The following is an 18,761-nucleotide window of genomic DNA, read 5'->3' on the forward strand; positions in this document are numbered from 1 at the left end:
CTTCTGCCGGGGCATGTGAGCCGTGCTGACCACCCCTCTGTCGTCCCCTCCCCATCTACCTTGTACTCTCCCCTATCCCCTCTAGACTCTAAGAGCTGGTCTCCTGGTCCTTGGGCCACCAGAAAGCAGCCCCATCCCGTGCTCTGCCCCTCACTGGGCTATAGGAATTCTGCTCCTTCTCATACCCTCTCCAGGGCGGGGTGATGACTCCCCACTATTCCTGGTTCCCTGGTGCTGCTCTAACCCTTGCTGGCTCCCTAGCCCTGCTCCTGGCACAGGGCCTCCATCTCACCAACACTGAACCCGGCCATCCTTGCCCTGCAAGGGCCCTGGTGATGCTCCTCCCACCCCACCTGCCTCATGGAACTCGCAGTCCAGCAGGAGTGGGAAGAGGGTAAGTGGACAGTGACAGCAGCAGTGCAGTGGTCATGAGAGCTCTGTTGAGGTGTGTGGTGCCCGGCACCCTGTGACATGGGCATGCCTGGGTTTGGATGTCCTGTGAGCTAAAGAAGCAGGAGCTCTCCAGGTGGGGACACTCGAAAGCCTCCGCTAAGTCGAGCAGCAGCAAATGCATAGAGCCCAGGAAAGCACGAGAAACCTCTGGAGAGAATGAAATGCGGCTGCAGTACAGGTCAAGGGCAAGTCAGGCACAGATCATGAAGGACTCTGGCTGTAAGGTCAAGGAGTCTGAACTTGCACTGTAGGAGGTTGGGTCACTGCTACGAAGTCTTAACGGAGGAGAGGTCACCAGACCCTGGCAACTGTGTGAGTAAAGGATCAGCAGGCTCACAAGGCCACTTGGGAGGCTGCTGTGACACCGAGCAAGGCAAGATGCAGGGAGCCCGCACAAGGGTCAGGAGGCAGAGGAGGTCCAGAGTGGGACAATTCTCAGATTTTACAGAATCAGGCAAATAATTTAAATGGGGATCACAGAAAGAGAAAAGTCAGGGATTCCTTCTTCCCTTTCCTCCTTCATGCTATCAGATTAATTGAGCACCTACTCTGTGCAAGGCCTGGTCTAGGCACAAAGGAGCTAGGGGTGAGGAAGACAGTCATGGCACCTGTCCCTCGGCAGTAGCATCAACAGTCCATCCCTGTGGCTGCTGCACTTCTGGCCTGATGACTCGATCAGACAGAGGGTCCTGGAGCAGCAGGTGTGTGTGTCTGGGCTCAACTCTGGCTGGGACATTGCAATGACCATTGAGTTTGAAGGGCCTGGGGAACATCCAGGTGGAAGTGTCCAGTGCTGCTAGCTATGCGGTGAGGAACTCTGGGTGGGGTGGAGCCTGGAGGCCTGTGTCTGGTAGGGTCTGAGCAGGGGAGAGATCCTGCAGGCAAACTGTCCCCCATGAGATGTGCTCCAAGCTAAGGATAGGCAGGGATGCACCTGCATTGAGGGGACAGGTGGAGCAACAGCTGAGAGGTTAACAGCCAGTGAAGTAGAAGGAAAATCATAAAATCTAGTCTCTTGAAATCTGTCGGGGAGAGACTCTCAAGGCTGTGGTGACAGTAAGGGCAAGTCAGAGTCCAGTTCAATACTGACTAAACCAGCACTGAATAATGCTCGTCCCATTCCCGGGTCTGGCTGGTGCCCAAGTAGCCAAGGCCCAGTCCATCCCACGTCCCAGATGGGGCTGCAGCCTGACTGTGCAGGTACCTGGCCTTCAGCTGTCTCCAGTTCAGCTGGACAGGGAACCAGAGGCCACGGGGCCTGCTGCCTCAATTGACCCAAGCGGGCCTGGCACACTGTGACTCACCTGGCCGAGGGATTTGATTCCCACCGCAGACCAGTGTGGCCCCTTCCTTCATGCCGTGCTGGCAGTACTCCATCAGCTTCATCAGGTGGGCATGGTGATTCTGTGGCCCGTGGTCAGTATCCCTGTCCAGCGGGTTGCCCACCTTCATCTTCCGCACCTCCTGTACCTGCAGAAAGTCCTCCAAGTCAGGCGTGGCTTGTTCTGCCGCAGTTTCTGACAATGATCCTCACCTGACTCAGCTCTCATAGCTGACCCCTGAGGAAAGTTCACACTCTATTCTAGCCTCAGGGCTTTCCGAATTCTGACTCTAAATCCACCTTCCAGTCTGAAATCCCAGATGGCTCCTATGCGCAGAGGGACAGAAGTCTCCAAGGAGACAGGAGCCCAGCAATAGATGGGCTGGGAATGGAGGTACACAGGAGTGTGGGTGAGGAGAGAGGCTGGCGTATTTGACTCGTTGAGGAGATGGGGCTCAGTACAACATGTATCTGATTCTGGTCCTGCACCAGCCTCATGGATCAAGAAGCTGAAAGAACTGTTTGTCTGGGGGACTCCAGGATGGGGGGTGGGTGGGATACACCAGCCCTGCTGCAATAGTCCCGGTGCTAAAGTGGGAAAGAAATTAAGTGGAGGGGAGGGGCCCAAGGCTCTAGTCTGCTGACTCTTCTCCTCCAAGGCCAGGGCATCTCACATCTTGCAAACTCTGCACCCCCGGTCAGCCCTAATCAGACACAGGTGTGACTCGAGCACCCGGGACACCCCTCTGCCCTTCCCACCAGGGCCCACTGAGTGCCTCTGACTGTCCTGTCTCCATCCTGTAGCCAAGCCCAGTTGCTTTTGTTCCTCATTCTCTGCTCCTGTCCTGGAGACCCAAACCGCGCCCCAATCTCTCTTGGATACAAAGGACAAGCAGCCTACTGAGCCTCCTGAACACTGGCCTCACTTCCTTTATTTGGGATTGTGACTGTCCTGAGAATTATCCCTGGGACAATGGCCCTTGCAGTCACCCGACTGTGGAAGTCTCATGACTCCCTTAAGACCCCCAGACAGGACCTTGTGTGCACAGCTCTATGTCCCCGCAGCCACACTCCACCCATGACTGCCACTTTATCTCCAGTAGTCCCTGGGTCTGTATGCTGGTCCTGCTATTCCTGTGCCGGGCCCATCACGGCAATGGGCCTCGCTTGGCCAGGCAGGCCAGCTCCCTAACTACGGAAGATGAGCTTGTGCCTCCCATCACGTGGTAGAGTCCGTTTCCTCACCCCTTAAATCTGGGCCAGCCTGTGACTTGCTTCGGCAGCACAATGCATGGAAGCAATGTTTCGTGCATTTCAAGAAGCCTCTCAGCTTGTGCTGTCACTCTCAGGAGTCCTGCCACTGTCCACATGAACATGCCCCAGCGCATGCTGCAGAATACAGGCCCCTAGGGCAAGGACAGCTGTCCCACGAAGCTGCCTGCTGCCCTGCTGCCCCCGAGCCTCACTGCAGATGCTTGGGCAAGCTCTGACAAACCCACGTGAGCCCCAGCGAACCCCAGCCTAGACTGCCACTGCTGCCCACAGAATCATGAGCTGAGGGCAGGGCTGTCATTTCCAACCACTCTGTGTTGAGGCTTGTTATATGGCAAAAGCTTTTCCAGCCCCTCCCAGAAAGTCCTTCCTTTTCCCACTCCTTCTGGACTCTGAGCCACCACCCTGGGTCCGGCGCCAGCTCTCCAGGGACCCCTCCCTCACCCCTCCGCTCACGGGCCCTCTTTTTCCCTGGCTTCTCAGGCACCATCTGTCTGAAACCATGTGTGGAGGTTGCTGGTTGTCTCTCCCGCATCCCTGCCGCTACCTGCTGGGATCAGATGCTGCTCTCCACAACCTGGGGCGGGGCGGGGGGCCCTTCGCGGAAGCTAAACCAACCTCAGCTTGCTTCACCCGGTATCATGGCCTGGATGAAGGATGGCTGGGGCCTGGCTCATGACAACCCCACAGTGTTTTCTAACAGAGGTGGTGAGGAAGGAGTCATGTCCTGCTCTGGCTCCAAGTGGTGAGAAGGCAATGCTGGTGCCGCCAGCCCCATACTCCCCACCATATCCGAGCTCCTTGGAGAGAATGACGCCAAACCGCCAAGGAACCGAGAAGCCAGGCATCACAAACCTCCCAAGGGGACTCAGGACCACCCATCTGTCCGAGGCCAGAATCAAGCCTGCTCTTCCAGGTGTGGCTGAGTGAGTGGATAAATCTGGTGGAAGACACTGTCCTGTGCCCACCAGATCCCCAAGGCCATGCAAGGTGGCTGCGGAACCTGATGGGAGCTGCTGGCCCCTACTGGCAGCCCACAGCCAAGCCTACCTGCCACAGGGCCCCGCAGCCTGGCCACTTGGCCCCAGGGGCATGCCTATGTAGGGGGATTTGTGCTCCAGGGCCCCTGTCCACGGTCAGACCCAGGCTGACCAGAGACCAGGCCCTTGCTCCATTCTGTCTGGTCCTCCCCTGGTCCCTTCTCCTTCCAGGCCTCACCTAAGAGTCCACTCTGAGTAAACCACATGCACCGAATTCTTGCCCCAGGCTCCACTTCTAGGGAGCCAAGCCAAGACGGGCCCTTTTTGGTGATGTCAATTTGAGCTACAGGTCTGCTATTTCTTGGCAAAATAATAAAATCCAGTGAAGACTCAGCACAGCTCCCGCTGTGAGTTCCCTGACCCCCGTGGGCAGTGTCCTCTAGGAGGAGCCCAGCCTCACTTGACGCCTGCCCTGTCTCCCCTCCTCCAACCCCCTCCAGCCAGGCTGCTGTCCCGGTGAACCAGCAGCCCACAGACCCTGGGGCAGGACTTACCACCCTCTGCACGAACTCATCATGAATGGAGTCCTCCACAAACAGCCGGCCTGCTGCAATGCAGTTCTCTCCTTTGTTGAAGAAAACAGAGCTCATCCCCTTCAGAGAATGGACAAGAACACCAGGTCACTGCTCCTCCTGAGACACCAGCCCCCTGCTCTGCCAGGGCGCAGCTGCCCTTTCTCACTGGGAAGGGAGGCACCCGTGTGTCCTAACCTCCTCCTGTGGGCCGCACTCAATCCTCAGTCACCTCAAGAGGAGAGGTGAGAGGTAATGGTGTGGGAAGTGAAGACGCTGAGGCCCATGCAGCGACAGAGAGACACCACGCCCCAACTCCCACCACTGGAGGACAAGGCCACCATCCACACTGCAGAGCATGGGGACCAAGTGGGAGTGAGCCTCGGCCTGCCTGAGACCCTCCTGCACCCTGGGTGGGCTCGCTGGGTGGCGCAGGAGGTGCCGACTCCTGTTTCAGAGTCTACATTCTCGGAGCTGACAGGAGAGATGCCAGCCGTGTGTGCAAGCACGGAGCAGGTGGCAGGTGACAGGGCAGAGGGTGAGACACAGGCAGGCAGCCCTGATGGGGGTGGGTGAGGGGTGGGGCAGCCCTGGCCCAGGGAACTTCCAGCAGGAGTTCACAACAAAGGCCCTCAGAGGCCGCAGGCAGCCTGCTTTTTCAAACTTGCCTGCTGTGGGAGACCCAGGGGAGGACGGAGAGCCATGGTCAAGCCTGGCTAGATCCCAGGGCTGATGGGTTCACCTGGGCACGTGAACGAGGCCCTTGCCTCCCTCAGTTTCTCTACCAAATAAGGTTGGACTCCCTTTCACACCCATGCTAGGGTGTCAGGCCGTCCTCCACGGCACAGTGGAACTTAGGGCCGGGGACATATTTGGGGACCTGGCAGAATGTGGCCTTACTGGTTTGCTCCCACAGGAGTGAGGACAGGACCAAGGCAACAACAATACTAACGGTAAGAACAAGGACCAACACATGTGTCTTACGTGGCACTTGCCACTAATCGAAGCCCTTCAGACATATTCATTCTGCAGCCACCCAGGAGGTGGGTATCACCATGGTCCCTACCCACAGGTGGGAGCACAGACGCCAGAGAGGTTAGGTAACTTGCTCAAGGCTGCCCAGCAGGTCAGTGGTGGAGCCAGGCACGTGCAGCCACGGCCACCGGCAGAGAGCGTCACTGTCAGCAGGGCTGGGCCCAAGTGCTCAGAGTTCTGCTTTGCTCTTTTATCTTAAAAATACACATTTTATTGTGTATATTTGAGGTTTACAGCATGAAGTTATGGACTACATATAGATGGTAAAATGGTTACCATAGTGAAGCAGATCAACACATCTGATTTGCCCTCTCACCAGACAGAAAAGGGTGCCATGCTTATTTCAGAACAGATGGAGCTGTGGTGTGTGTTTCCTGATTTCATATTGATATGTAATACACACACACACATATGTTATAGGCAGTTGATCTCAGCTATCCTGGCAGTTATGAAACTTCTTGAGAAGTATGTTTGGAGGGCACACGTCTTTCTTCACTAAGTCTGCTGCCTGCCATGCTATGCTTGTGGTGACACCATGGACTCCACCAGGGCTACACGTGTGAGTGTGGCTGTGGAATCAGAGACAGAGCCTCCTGAGCTCCAGGGTCCCCGTCCCCACTTGCTGTCCCTACCCCCTCCAGGCGCGGCCCTCACCATCTGCACAGCCTTGTTGAGGTCACAGTCAGCAAAGATGATGAGGGGTGACTTCCCGCCCAGTTCCAAGGACACCTTCTTCACGTTACTTATGGCACAGCTGCAAGGAACAGAGGGCTGGTGGGGCCGGTCCCTCCAGAGCAGGTAGGGGCATTGGGCCCCCAGGTGGCAGGGACCTGGGCAGGCTCAAAGCATGCTTTGTTGCAAGAAGCAAGACCCAGCCAGTGCCTCCCCACTCCCCCTGCCCCTTGTGGCTTCACACAGCCACCTTCCTTTCTTTCCTGGCCCGTATATACCGGGCCTGTGCCCCGCTGCCCCCTGGACTGCCCTTCCTGCTGCATGCTCCACACCTTGTTTCCTGCAGGCCTGTGTTCCCTTCTCTGGGGTGCCTCCCTGATCGACCTGTATAAAACCACAGCCTGCCCGCGCACCCCATCTGCTGCCCTTTGCTCTATTGCATGTTGACCTCTGACCCCATCTGCAGAGCATGAGCCTGGCCGGGGCAGGCACGCATCTGTCTGGGTCATACTACAGCCCCAGTGCCAAATGCAGTGTCTGTACGCAGCTGGTGCTGCACAAATTAAGGATTACAAAACAGCAGCATCAGCTGGTACAGCTGCAGGGGCCCAGAGGCTGTGGCACCTCCCTGTATTAGCAGCAGAGCAAACAGAGAGGCTGGGAGTCATGAACACATCACATCAGTGGGCAAGAAATGCACTGCGGGGATGCTGTCCTCAGCCGGACACTCAGTTAACAGCCGGCAGGTAGGAGACTCCACTGGGGAGGAGAGGCCTCCTCTGCAGGAGCAACCCAGGGAGATGGCCCCCATCTGAGCTGCAGGTCCGGGTGACATGGCAGTCTGGGAAGAAGAAAGCAGCAGAACCAGGGATGCTGGGGCAGGAAGCTGCTCAGAGCTCTGCTTTGCTCTTCTTTTTTTTTTTGAAATAAATTTTACTGTATGTATTTGAGGTTCATAGCATGATGGCTTTTTTAGTTTTTTATTATATTATTTATTTTTTATTTTTAGATGGAGTCTCACTCTTGTCGCCCCAGCTAGGGTGCAAAGGCATGGTCTCGTCTCACTGCAACCTCCGCCTCCTGGGTTCAAGAAATTCTTCTACCTCGGCCTACTGAGTAGCTGGGATTACAGGCACGTGCCACCACACCCGGCTAATTTTTGTATTTTTAGTAGAGATGGGGTTTCACCATGTTGGTTAGGCTGGTCTTGAACTCCTGACCTCAGGTGATCTGCCCGCCTCGGCCTCCCAAAATGCTGGGATTACTGGCATGAGCCATAGCACCCAGCTTCCCTGCCCCCCACTTTGAGATAGAGTCACACTCTGTTGCCCAGGCTGGAGTGCAGTGGTGTGATCTCGGCTTACTGTAACCTCCACCTTCCGGGTTCAAGTGATTCTCCTGCCTCAGCTTCTCGAGTAGCTGGGAATATAGGGGCATGTGCCACCACACCTGGCTATTTTTTGTTTGTTTGTATGTTTGCTTTGTAGAGATGGGGTTTCACCATGTTGGCCAGGGTGGTCTCAAACTCCTGGCCTCAAGTGATCTGCTGGCCTTGCCTCCCAAAGTGCTGGGATTCCAGCGTGAGCCACCATGCCCAGCCTAGTATTTATTTTTTTATATAAAATGCTCAAATTGAGGTAGTTTTGTTTTTTGTTCTGTTCTATTTAATTTATTATTATTATTATTATTATTATTATTATTATTATTATTATTTTTGAGCCAGGCTGTCTTTGTTGCCCAGGCTGGAGTGCAGTGCATGATCTTGCCTCATTACAGCTTCCACATCCCAGGCTCCTCCCACCTCAGCCTCCCGAGTAGCTGGGACTATAGGCATGTTCCACCACACACTCGGCTACAGCATGACATCATGAACTACATATCAATGGTACAATGGTTACCACGGTGAGGCAAATCAACATATCTTGCCACCCAAACCCTCTGTCCAGCTCTGGAGTGCTCAGAGCTGACATTTCCTGAGCCCTCACCCTGGACTTGACTCACCTGTGCCCAGATGTGACTACAACCTACACACCTCAGAGGAAGAGACCAGCTAGCTTTTGAATCAGGAGAGGCAAACCTGTTGTGACTACTTGCAGTTACCCCATTCCCCTACCCACATCACTCAAAGTGCAGGTGCCAAAACCCACCGCCAAAAGTTCAGTGTCAGGGCTGGGGCAGGCTCCAGTGTCAGTCAGGGCTCCAGCTGCTATCCTGTGGTCTGGCCCTGGCTGGCTCTCCCAGCTTGTCGGTGATGGAGACGAGAACTCCTGCACTGTCAAACTGCTGTAATGGAACTGGTGGGGGACCCAAGGCATGGGTGTGACCCAGGTCATATTGTGGTTTAATGACAGAGCCTGGGAGATGACACCAGTCAGTTTGAAGCCAAAGTCCAAGAATGAAGACGTGAATTGACCTAGATCACTTCTGTCCATAGAAATAGAATGAAAGCTTCAAATGCTAGCCAAATAGGTGATGGGACTTTTTTTGATGGTAGCCACATTAAAGGAGCTTGAGACCAGGCTGGGCAACATAGCAAAACCCCAGCTCTACAAAAAATAAAAAAACGTATCCAGGTGTGGTGGCATGTGTCTATAGTCCTAGCTACTCGGGAGGCTAAGGTGGGAGGATTGCATAAGCCAGGGAGGCAGAGGCTGCAGTGAGCCATGATCATGACACTACACTCCAGCCTGGGTGACACAGTGAGACTCCATTGAAAAAAAAAAAAACCTGAAAAGAAACAGGTTTCTTTTATATTAATATATAATAATAAAATATTTTATTATATTTTATTTAACCCAACTAATCAAGAATATTATCATTTCAACTTGAAAGCAATATAAAAACTTAATGAAGGCAGAGCACAGTGGCTCACGCCTGTCATCCCAGCACTGAGATGGGAGGCCAAGTCAGGTGGATTGCTTGAGCCCAGGAGTTTGAGACCAGTCTGGGCAACACAGTGAGACCCTGTCTCTATGAAAAACACGAAAAATTAGCTGGGCTTGGTGGTGCGTGCCTGTAGTCCCAGCTACTTGGCAGGCTGAGGTGGGAGCATCACTTGAGCCCAGGAAGTCAAGGCTGCAGCGAGCTATGATGGTGCCACTGCACTCCACCATGGGTGACAGAGCAAGACCTGTCTCAGAAAACAAACAAACAAAAAACATCCTATTAATGAGCTATTTCAGTTTTTTGTGGGTGCTCAGTTCTTGAAATCCTTGTGTGTTTTACACTCTCAGCACCTCTCAATCCAGTCCCTTGCTGGTCTGACAGTGCTCCGCAGGTCTCCGTCCAGGCCTCCCAGGGCTTTGTCAGAAAGGCAGATGCCTCTTTAGCATTTGCATAGAGCCCAGCAGGGCCGCGGAAGTGGCTGCGCCCTGGAGCTTGAGAAGCAGGACACAGCTCCTGGGACAGCACTGCCATGTCCCAGGCGTAGCCTGCAGCAGCCCCTCCTCTGCCCCACCACCAGCCACGCACCTTTTCATGATGTGCTTGCCCACCTCTGTGGAGCCTGTGAACCCAATTTTCCTCACGTCAGGATGGTCTGAAAGTCTCTGGCCGATCAGGGAGCCTGTGGGTGGGAGGGAGGGGGGAATCAGGGCGGTTCCCCTGGTGCTGGGGAGGCAGGAGCCCACCTCCAGGCCTGCACAGGTCCACTGGGAGTCTGGGGTCCTCAAAATGCTCCCTGCATGCTTGATCCCCATGGTGCCTGGGGCTCGTGGAGCCTCACTCCCTATTAGGGGCTGAACTGTGTCCCCTAAAATTCAAATGCTGAAACTCTCACCCTGTACCTCTGAATGGGGCTGTGTTTGGAGACGTGACCTTTACGTAGGTGATTAAGGTAAAATGAGGTCATTGGCATGGACTCTAATTCAATCTGACTGGTGTCCTTCTAAGAAGAGGGGATTTGGGCAATGACCATGCGAGGACATAGGGAGTGGAGAGGAGAGCCGTCTGCAAGCCCAGGAGAGAGGCTGCAGGAGAAGCTGACGCTGCTGACACCCTGATCTTGGACTTACAGCCTCCAGAACTGAGGGATGATAACCGTCTGTTTCTGAAGCCCTGGTCTGCGGGGCTTTGACATGGTAGCCCAAGCAAACCAACCCACTCCCCACATGGTTTTCCACCATCACGCAGACCCCAAGGTGAGGGCACCAAGCCTTCAGCTCTTGTAGGGGCTCAAACAGAGACCCAAGGATGCCTGACCAGGTCCCTGAGGGGTGTGGCATCCTGAGCATCACAGACTCTAAAACACCCGCCCTCCAGTGAGCCAGCCACAGAGGCCTTGCCACCTGCCGTTCCTCCCAGGGAATGCCGTGATTCCTGCCCTGTCCCATGCCCCCAGCCCCCACTCTGAGCCACGCCCAGCACAAATCCTGTCCCCAACCTGGCTAAGTCCTTTCTGTCCCTCAGGTCTCCATCTTAATGAGACTTCAGAGTGGGCTCCCGGATGCTGCCTCCTCCCAGACTCAGCGTAGCTCCCCACTTAAGTCACTCTCTTGATTTGGCTACTGACACCGCACCCTCCTAATTCACCTCTTACTTCTCTGATGGCTCTTTTTCCATCTCCTTTGCTCACCTAACCTTAAAATATCCAGCACCTCTGGCTCCGTCCCAGGCCCTCTTCTCTCCTCAGTTTACACTGTGTGCTCAGCTGATCTCACAGGCTTCCAAGGGCCATCTCAGGTACGTCACCCCCCCAAATCAGCCTCTCCAGTCAAGCTCCTCTGGGATCCAGATCCATTGGTTACTCCTCTGCCTGCGTGGCATCTGCACTTCGATGTCTTCTGGCTTCTCAAATTCAACAGATTTGAAACTGAACTCTTAATCATTCCCCTAGACCTGCTCTTCCTCCAGGGTTCTCCATTTCAGTAAACAACTTCTCCTTGCAGCCAGCTGGTTCAAGCCAAGAACCCAAGAGTCATTCTTGACACCTCCCTTCCCCATCCCATGACTCACTCAGTCCAGAACTCCTGCACCTATCCAGTCCCTTCATCTTCCACCACTCCCCTGCCTCCAGGCTTGTAAAATTCACATGCCCAGGCACACCTGTGAAGGTTCCAGTTTGGCAGGTTTGGAATAAGACCCTTGTATCCTCCCTCTATACACAGTTAAAGCTCTACCAGTGATTTTGATACTAACTCCATTCCACCACTCCCCATTAAATCACTGTTTTGGGGAGAATACATTTGCAAAATATATATCTGCTAAAGAACTGATGTCCAAATATACAAAGAACTCTCAAAACTCAACAATAAGAAAACAACCACTAAAAACTGGGCAAAAGACAGAAATAAACACATCACCAAAGAAGATAGACAGATGGCAAGTAAGCACATGAAACAGTGCTCAATGTCATTTGTCATTAGAGAATAAAAAACTAAAACAGCAATGAGATACCACTGAACAGTTACTAAACAACCAGAATCCAGAACACCGATGACGCCAGATGCTGGCATGGATGTGGAGCAACAGGAACTCTCAGTCATTGCTGTGGGAACGCAAAATGGCACAGCCACTTGGGAAGACAGTTTGGCAGTCAGTTTAAAAACCAAATGCACTCTTACTATATGATTCAGCAACTGTGCTCCTTGGTATTTACCCAAAGGAGCTGAAAACTTATGTCCACACCAAAACCTGCACACGCATGTTTACAGCAGCTTTATTCAGAATTGCCAAAGCTTGGAAGCAACCAAGATGTCTTTCAGAAAGTGGATGGATAAATAACTGATGTGAATCAGACAAGGGATATTATTCAGTGCTAAAAAGAAATGAGCTATTAAGTCACAAGAAGTCATGGAATAACCTCAAATGCATATCACTAAGTGAAAGAAGCCAAATGAAAAGTCTGCATATGATTGCAATTACATGACATTCTGGAAAAGGCATAACGGTGGAGACAAGAAAAAGACCAGTGGTTGCCAGGGATTAGAGAGAGGAAGACATAAAAGATATAGCACAGAATATTCTTAGGGCAGTGAGACTACTCTGTGTTATACTCTAATGGTAGATGTAAGGCATTACACAGTTGTCAAAACCCATAGAATGTACAACCCAAGCGTGACCCCTAAGCTATGGACTTTGGGGGATAATGAGGTGTCAATGTAGGTCATTGACGGTAACAAACATACCCCTCTGATGCTGGCTATTAGTAGTGGGGGCTGTGTCTGTGTTGGGGCAGGTGGTATATAGGGACTCTGTACTTTCTGCTCAATTTTGCTATCAATCTAAAACTGCTCTAAAATAAAGTCTATTTACTAGTAATAATAATAATAGTAACAAAAATAACAACACTTTCTTAGGCTATTTAAGAAATATTTCCAAAAAGGTATCATATATCAGACCACAGAAATTCTCCATTTTAGAAAACAGGATTTTTACAAGCTGCTACGTGTTGGACTGTGCCTCCCCCAACCACTCACTAGAAATTCATAGGTCACCATCCTAACCCCCAGCACCTCACAATGTGGCCTTATTTGGAGATGAATTTTACCTTAACAGGTAAAATTAGTTAAGATGACATCACTGGGGTGGGCCCTGATCCAAAATGACTGGTGTTCTTATAAAAATGGGAGATTTGGGCATAGACACCACACCTTCAGGGAAATGCCATGTCAAGATGAAAGCACAGATTGGGATGATGCTTCTACAAGCTAGGAGGAGCCAAAGAAGAACTCTTCCCTAGAACCTTTCAGATGGAGCATGGCCCTGCTAACACCTTCCATCCAGACTCGTAGCCTCCAGAGCTGTGAGGCGCTGCCTTGCAGTGGTTTATGCCACTCGATTTGCAGTGCTTGGTGACAGCAGCCCTGGCAAACTCACATACAGGCCATAGTCTCTGATCATGACATAATACAAGTAGAAATATAAAAACAGAATTTTAAATTTTAGACAAAAAACAACTTGGCAATAGTATTAAAATCTCTTTTTACTTACTGTGTTAGAGAGAAGACCAAAACTACAACTATATGATATTTAACAATAATAAAAACATGAACACAACCTGCTCAAAAGGCATGAGGCAGGAGTGCATTTCCGGAAGGCCAGCTTGAGGAGCCCTGCGGTCAATTCCCCAGGGAAACCACTATCCTGGTGAAGATGATCTAAAAACAACCACTTAAACTCCCTGGAAATTTTTCTAAGGGAATACAACAAATGGAAAAACATTCTTCAAGAAAATCCGACTCTCAGTAAGGGCAGGGAAAGTCTGCGACACTGAAGGCACAGTCTGCTCCCTCCCCTTGAGAAAAGCTCCACTCCACGCAGGTGTGGCCAGGAAGGCAACGCTCCTTTCCCTCTCAGCTCCCAGCAAAGGAAGCTGGCATCCACCAGTGGGTGCAGGCCACCAAGGCCTCTCCTCTCCGCCAACTCTCAGTTGCAGAAGCTAAGTCCTTGGTGACTATGGCTAAGATGCTGTGGCCCCTTCCTCCACCCAGACAGCACTCATAAGGGGAAGAATCTACCCCAGGTGTGCCAGACGGAGAAGACAGTGCATGACTGTATTCAAAATGCAAGACAGAACAAGTGCAAAGAAAGAACAAGACTGTCAACCCAGAATCTTACGTCTAGCAATACTGTGTTTCAAAAAGTAGAGGCAAATAAGGATATTGCCAGATAAACAAAAACTGAGATAATCTGTTGTTAGCAGACCCACCTTATAGGAAATACTAAAAGAAGTTCTTCAAGCTAAAAACAAGTGACTACAGACAGTAGTCAGAATCCACAGGAAAAAGCAAGGAGCACTGTAAAGGTAATTAGGTAATTATAAAAACAGTATCAATGCATATTTTATTTGCTTTCTTCTCTTAACTGATTTAAATAGCAATTGTATAAAATGATAATATATGTAATAGTATAATTGTGGGGTAACAAATAGAAATGTACTATATTGGACAATAAAAGCAGAAAGGAAGCAGGTGAGAATAAAACTTAAATGGAGTAAGGTAATGACACCAGATAGCAGTTCAAGTCCATAGGACCAGCTGAAGAGGACCAGAACTTGTGAGTCGGATAACATAGACTCTGCACATAGGGACTTGTTCTCCTTTCTTTCCTCAACTTCTTTAGTAGATGTAAAATTATATAAAGTAATATATGTAGTAATGTATTATTGGGTTTGTAACATATAAAGATGTTCTATGTGTACAAAAATACATGATCCTAGCACAAACAGGGAGAAGATAACAGACCTATCCAGAAGTAACATTTGTACCTTTCACTGGGATTAAGTTCATATAAATCTGAAGTTGATTTTGATAAGTATGTGATAAGTCCTAGAATAACCACTAAGAAAATAACTACAAATGTATACTGAAAATAATTATTGAAAGCATTAAAATGTTATGCTCGGAAATATTCACTTAATGCAAAAGAAAGTAGTACAGCAGGAGAAACAGAGGGAAAAAAGACAGCAGACTCATATAAAATGAAAAGTAAAATGGTAAACCCACTGTATCAATATTAACATTAATGTAAAGTCTCCAGTCAAAGGCAGAGATTATGAGACTGGATAAAAAACAAGATCCAACTATATGTTATATATGGCACATTTTAGATTCAAAACTATGAACGGGTTGAAAGTAAAAGAATGTAAAAATATATATCATGTCAACCAACAGCAACCATTTGAAAGCTAGTGTGGTAATACTTAGACAGAATTGACTTTAACACAAAAACTATCATGAAAGATAAATGGGGCTTTTATAATGATAAAAGTGTCAGTCACAAGGTGTGAGGTGTAATCAAACCTTTTTTTTTTTTTCGAGACAGAGTCTCGCTCTGTCACCCAGGCTGAAGTACAGTGGCACGATCTCAGATCACTGCAAACTCTACCTCCCAGGTTCAAGTGATTCTCATGCCTCAGCCTCCAGAGTAGCGGAGGTTACAAGCACCTGCCACCATGCCCAGCTAATTTTTGTATTTTTAATAGAGACGGGTTTCACCATGTTGGCCAGGCTGGTCTTGAATTCCTGACCTCAGGTGATCCACCCACCTCGACCTCCCAAAGTGCTGGGATTACAGGCGTGAGCCACTGTGCCTGGCCATCACCAAAACTCTTTCAAATGCTTTCCTTATCTGAACCAGAAAAAAATTAATGAACTAAATTTTCCACCCAAAAAGCTACAAAAGAAAAAAAAAATAGAAGAACCATTCAGGAGAACACAGAAGAGAACAATAAAAGCAGGGGGAAACTAGAAAAATAGCAATGGAAAAGGTAAGGAAATCGAGGAACTGTATTTGATTTTTTTAGGGTGGAGGATGGAGACAGGCAATAACTTTCCACCAATTTAATCAACTTAAAAAGAGAGAGAAAAAGGAAAAATATAAAGAATGTATTATAACAATCAAAAGGAAAATCCAAAAAGGAAATAAAAATTATGAGAGATTATGATATACAACTTCATGCTAATACATTTAAAATCTGCATAAGAAGGGACTTTTCCATAAACCAGACCACTAAACACAACAGAAACTTAAAAAGTAATTCATGTATGACCTCCCTAAATGCTCTAAGCCTGAAATGTTCTACAGAAAAATTCTCTCAAACTTCCAAGGGCAGATAACTCCCAAGTAACAACTTTACTCCAGGGCGCGCAGACACACACATACACACACACACACACTCACACAATGGAACACATTCAGCTGTGGCATCTGAAGACCCTTCCAGAGTGCAGGCGCTCTCCCCCATGGGAGCAGCCTCCTTTGCCACAGGCTGGCCCCCACCTGGGCTCTCCCCAGGCTGCTCTGCCCTCATGCCCCTATCCAGTAGGGCCTGCTCTACCCAATGGCATCTCCAGCTGCTGGAAGCCCTAGCCCTGCCCCTGACCATGGCTCTTACCAGATCCTGGAAGGACGTTGACCACACCTTTGGGAATGCCAGCCTTCAATGTCAGCTCTGCAAACTTCAAGGCAGTGAGTGGGGTCACCTGGGTGTGGGGCCAGGAAAGGAGACTGGGTAAGGAGGTTTTTGAAAGTGGGGCTCTGCCTTCCCTCCCTGCCTTCCTCTCCCAGCAGCCCAGCAGCAAGCAGGGAGGAGTAGCTGCAGACTGTGGCACCAGGAAGACCCCAGGAAAGCCACTAGAGGGGGCCCTGCCTGTCCAGCCAGCATGCCCACAGCACCAGCTGGGAATCAGGGTGGGCCAACCTCTGGTGCCCTAGCTTCTCCTCCTGGCAGGGCTCCAGCCCCCAGCCAGGCCTGGGTTCCCTTCTGCACAGCATAAGTTTCTAAAGCCAGAGGTTAAGGTCTCTTCAGAGGGTTGTTGTGATGCTTAAATAAGCAAATGTATGTAAATTACTATCTAATTTGTGGTACATGTTGAAATGCTTGAGGCACGCCTGACTCAGGGTAAATACTATCAATGTCAGCCATCATTATTGTTTTTCATTACATCAATGCCCTTGCTGTGAAATTACTCCAAAGAAGCTGGTGAGTGTGTGCCCTCCTGGGCACACCATCCCTGCCATGTCATGCACCATCCTGGGAGGCAGGCAGCGGGCAGGCTGTCATTGCCAATGTACAGATGACCCTTGACATCCCGCCTCTACTCCCCCACCTACACCTCTCAGACACCACACTGCATAGCTTCTCTGTGCAGGGATGAGGGTCACGAATCCCACCACTCACCTCGCTTCCCTCCAGGACTTCTGGTCTCAAAAGCCACATAAGAGACATGGCACCATCTTTATGGATAGACTACTCAGGCTGTCTTAGAGTACGGGGCCTGGTTTCTGCCCCGTGAATCCAGAGTGCCGAAATCCCTGCCTCTGCTCACCTGAGCAGCTGCAAGTTCCAGCACAGCCAGCTGGCCTCAAGCAGCCGTGGCTGCAAAAGAGTCTGCTTTGGAGAGTTCTGCCTGCCACGTACGCCTCTGCCCACTGAGAGCAGGGCCATGGAGAGCAGCTGGCATTAGCAGGACCCTTTGTCCAGTGCCCGTGTGGCCAAGAGAGGCCCTTCCCTTCCTCCCTTATAGAGTTAGTTCCTGGTCCTCTCTGTGGCCCGCAGGCCCTGTCTGGAGTGAGCCCACGCTCACCTGAGCAGGCTTGATCACCACTGTGTTCCCGGCAGCCAGGCAGGCAGCTGTCTTCCAGGACAGCATCATCAGGGGATAGTTCCAGGGGATGATGATGCCACAAACCCTGCCACACAAAAGAGGTTGGCCTTTGTCTCTCTTCTCCACCAGGCCCACAGTGACCTGCCAGTTCCCTCCCCCTCACCCAGGGCCTGACATCCACTCTCAAAACCAGGCTTCCTGATAAGACACTCAAGGTCCCTCTGAGAGGCAGCTCACGCCTCCTCTTTCTGTCCTAGATACTACATTAAGAATTGGTCTGGCAGCAGCCCTTCTTCCTAGCAGGACAGGATGGCATGGGACACTGGACCGTTTCTGATGGAAGTTGTGGAACTGTCTGGGGCACAGGCAATGAGAGAGGGTGATGGTGAGCAGGCACAGGTGAGGACGCAAGCCAGGGGGACCTAATGAGGGTCAGGGGTCACCAGGGGTGGGTCAGGAGGGCCTGGAGAGGGTCCTCCAGAGTGTGAAGCCAGGTGTCAGTCCTCAAGAAGAGAAGACAGAGTTGGCAAGCCAGCACTGATAGCTTCAGGGTGCTCTGTGTGAAGCCATGGTGCCCAGTGTCAGCACCACCCTGGGTTCCAGAGCGAGCCTCTGGACGGACACAGGTGTTTCACACTCAGAGCACCGTGGGCACTGGGGGGGCCGCAGAGTCCCAGGGACCAGCTGGCACACTGGCCGGGTATGAATCCTGCATGGCCCTGCCTTCGCCCCATATAGCACCACTCTGGGTGAAGGCTGGACAGTTAGATGAGGACATCCACACAGAGCCCCGCAGACCATGGGCTGTGCTGTCACCACCCCACCACCATCACAGGGTGTTTCCCCAAAACACAGCTGCTTAGTCAGACCCAGATGGTGGGCAGGAGGCATCATGGGGGAGCAGCGGGGGGCACTGAGAGGGTAGGGGAGCCACCCCACATCCCACACGCACCCAGGAGATTGGGAGCACAGCACAGGCTGCTGAGTGTTCCCAGGGAGCAGGGTGAGGCCATTGGTTACAGTGAAGGGGGCTGAGGGGAGCTCGGAAAAGAAAACACATCAGAAAAGCCCCACAGTTATGCGCTGAATTGTGCCCCCACTCCCCAATTCATATGCTGAAGCCATAATCTCCAGAGTCTAAGGGCATGCCCTTGCTTGGAGACCAGACGGCTGCGTTGTAACTAATTAGCATGTGGTAGCACCGGGGTAGGGGGGCCCCCAATCCAGCTGGAATGCTGTCCTCATACAAAGAACACCACATGGAGAGATAGACTCTCACAGTGGGAATGCCAAGAGGGCATGAGGCAGAGATGGGGGCTCCCTGCAAGCCAAGGAAGGCCAGAGGTCGCCAGCAGCCACCAGAGGCCAGGAGAGAGGTCAGGACAGACTCTCACAGCCCTCATGTGGA

At 51.3% G+C, this 18,761-nt stretch overlaps 1 protein-coding gene across 1 annotated transcript in view; it reads right to left on the bottom strand.

Moving 5' to 3' along the window:
• The window catches only part of ALDH1L1 (aldehyde dehydrogenase 1 family member L1), an 84,855-nt gene that overhangs the window by 4,541 nt on the left and 61,553 nt on the right, over positions 1–18,761 (bottom strand). The window contains exons 15-20 of the mRNA XM_007985522.3: positions 17,333–17,438; positions 16,141–16,228; positions 9,777–9,870; positions 6,288–6,387; positions 4,581–4,679; positions 1,758–1,923 (exon numbers count right to left, since the gene is read on the bottom strand). Coding sequence (XP_007983713.2) covers positions 1,758–1,923; positions 4,581–4,679; positions 6,288–6,387; positions 9,777–9,870; positions 16,141–16,228; positions 17,333–17,438 — 653 coding nt within the window. The remainder of the gene's footprint in view (positions 1–1,757; positions 1,924–4,580; positions 4,680–6,287; positions 6,388–9,776; positions 9,871–16,140; positions 16,229–17,332; positions 17,439–18,761) is intronic.

The sequence above is a fragment of the Chlorocebus sabaeus genome, chromosome 22 (assembly GCF_047675955.1).
Source record: "Chlorocebus sabaeus isolate Y175 chromosome 22, mChlSab1.0.hap1, whole genome shotgun sequence".
NCBI classification, from domain to species: Eukaryota; Metazoa; Chordata; class Mammalia; order Primates; family Cercopithecidae; genus Chlorocebus; species Chlorocebus sabaeus.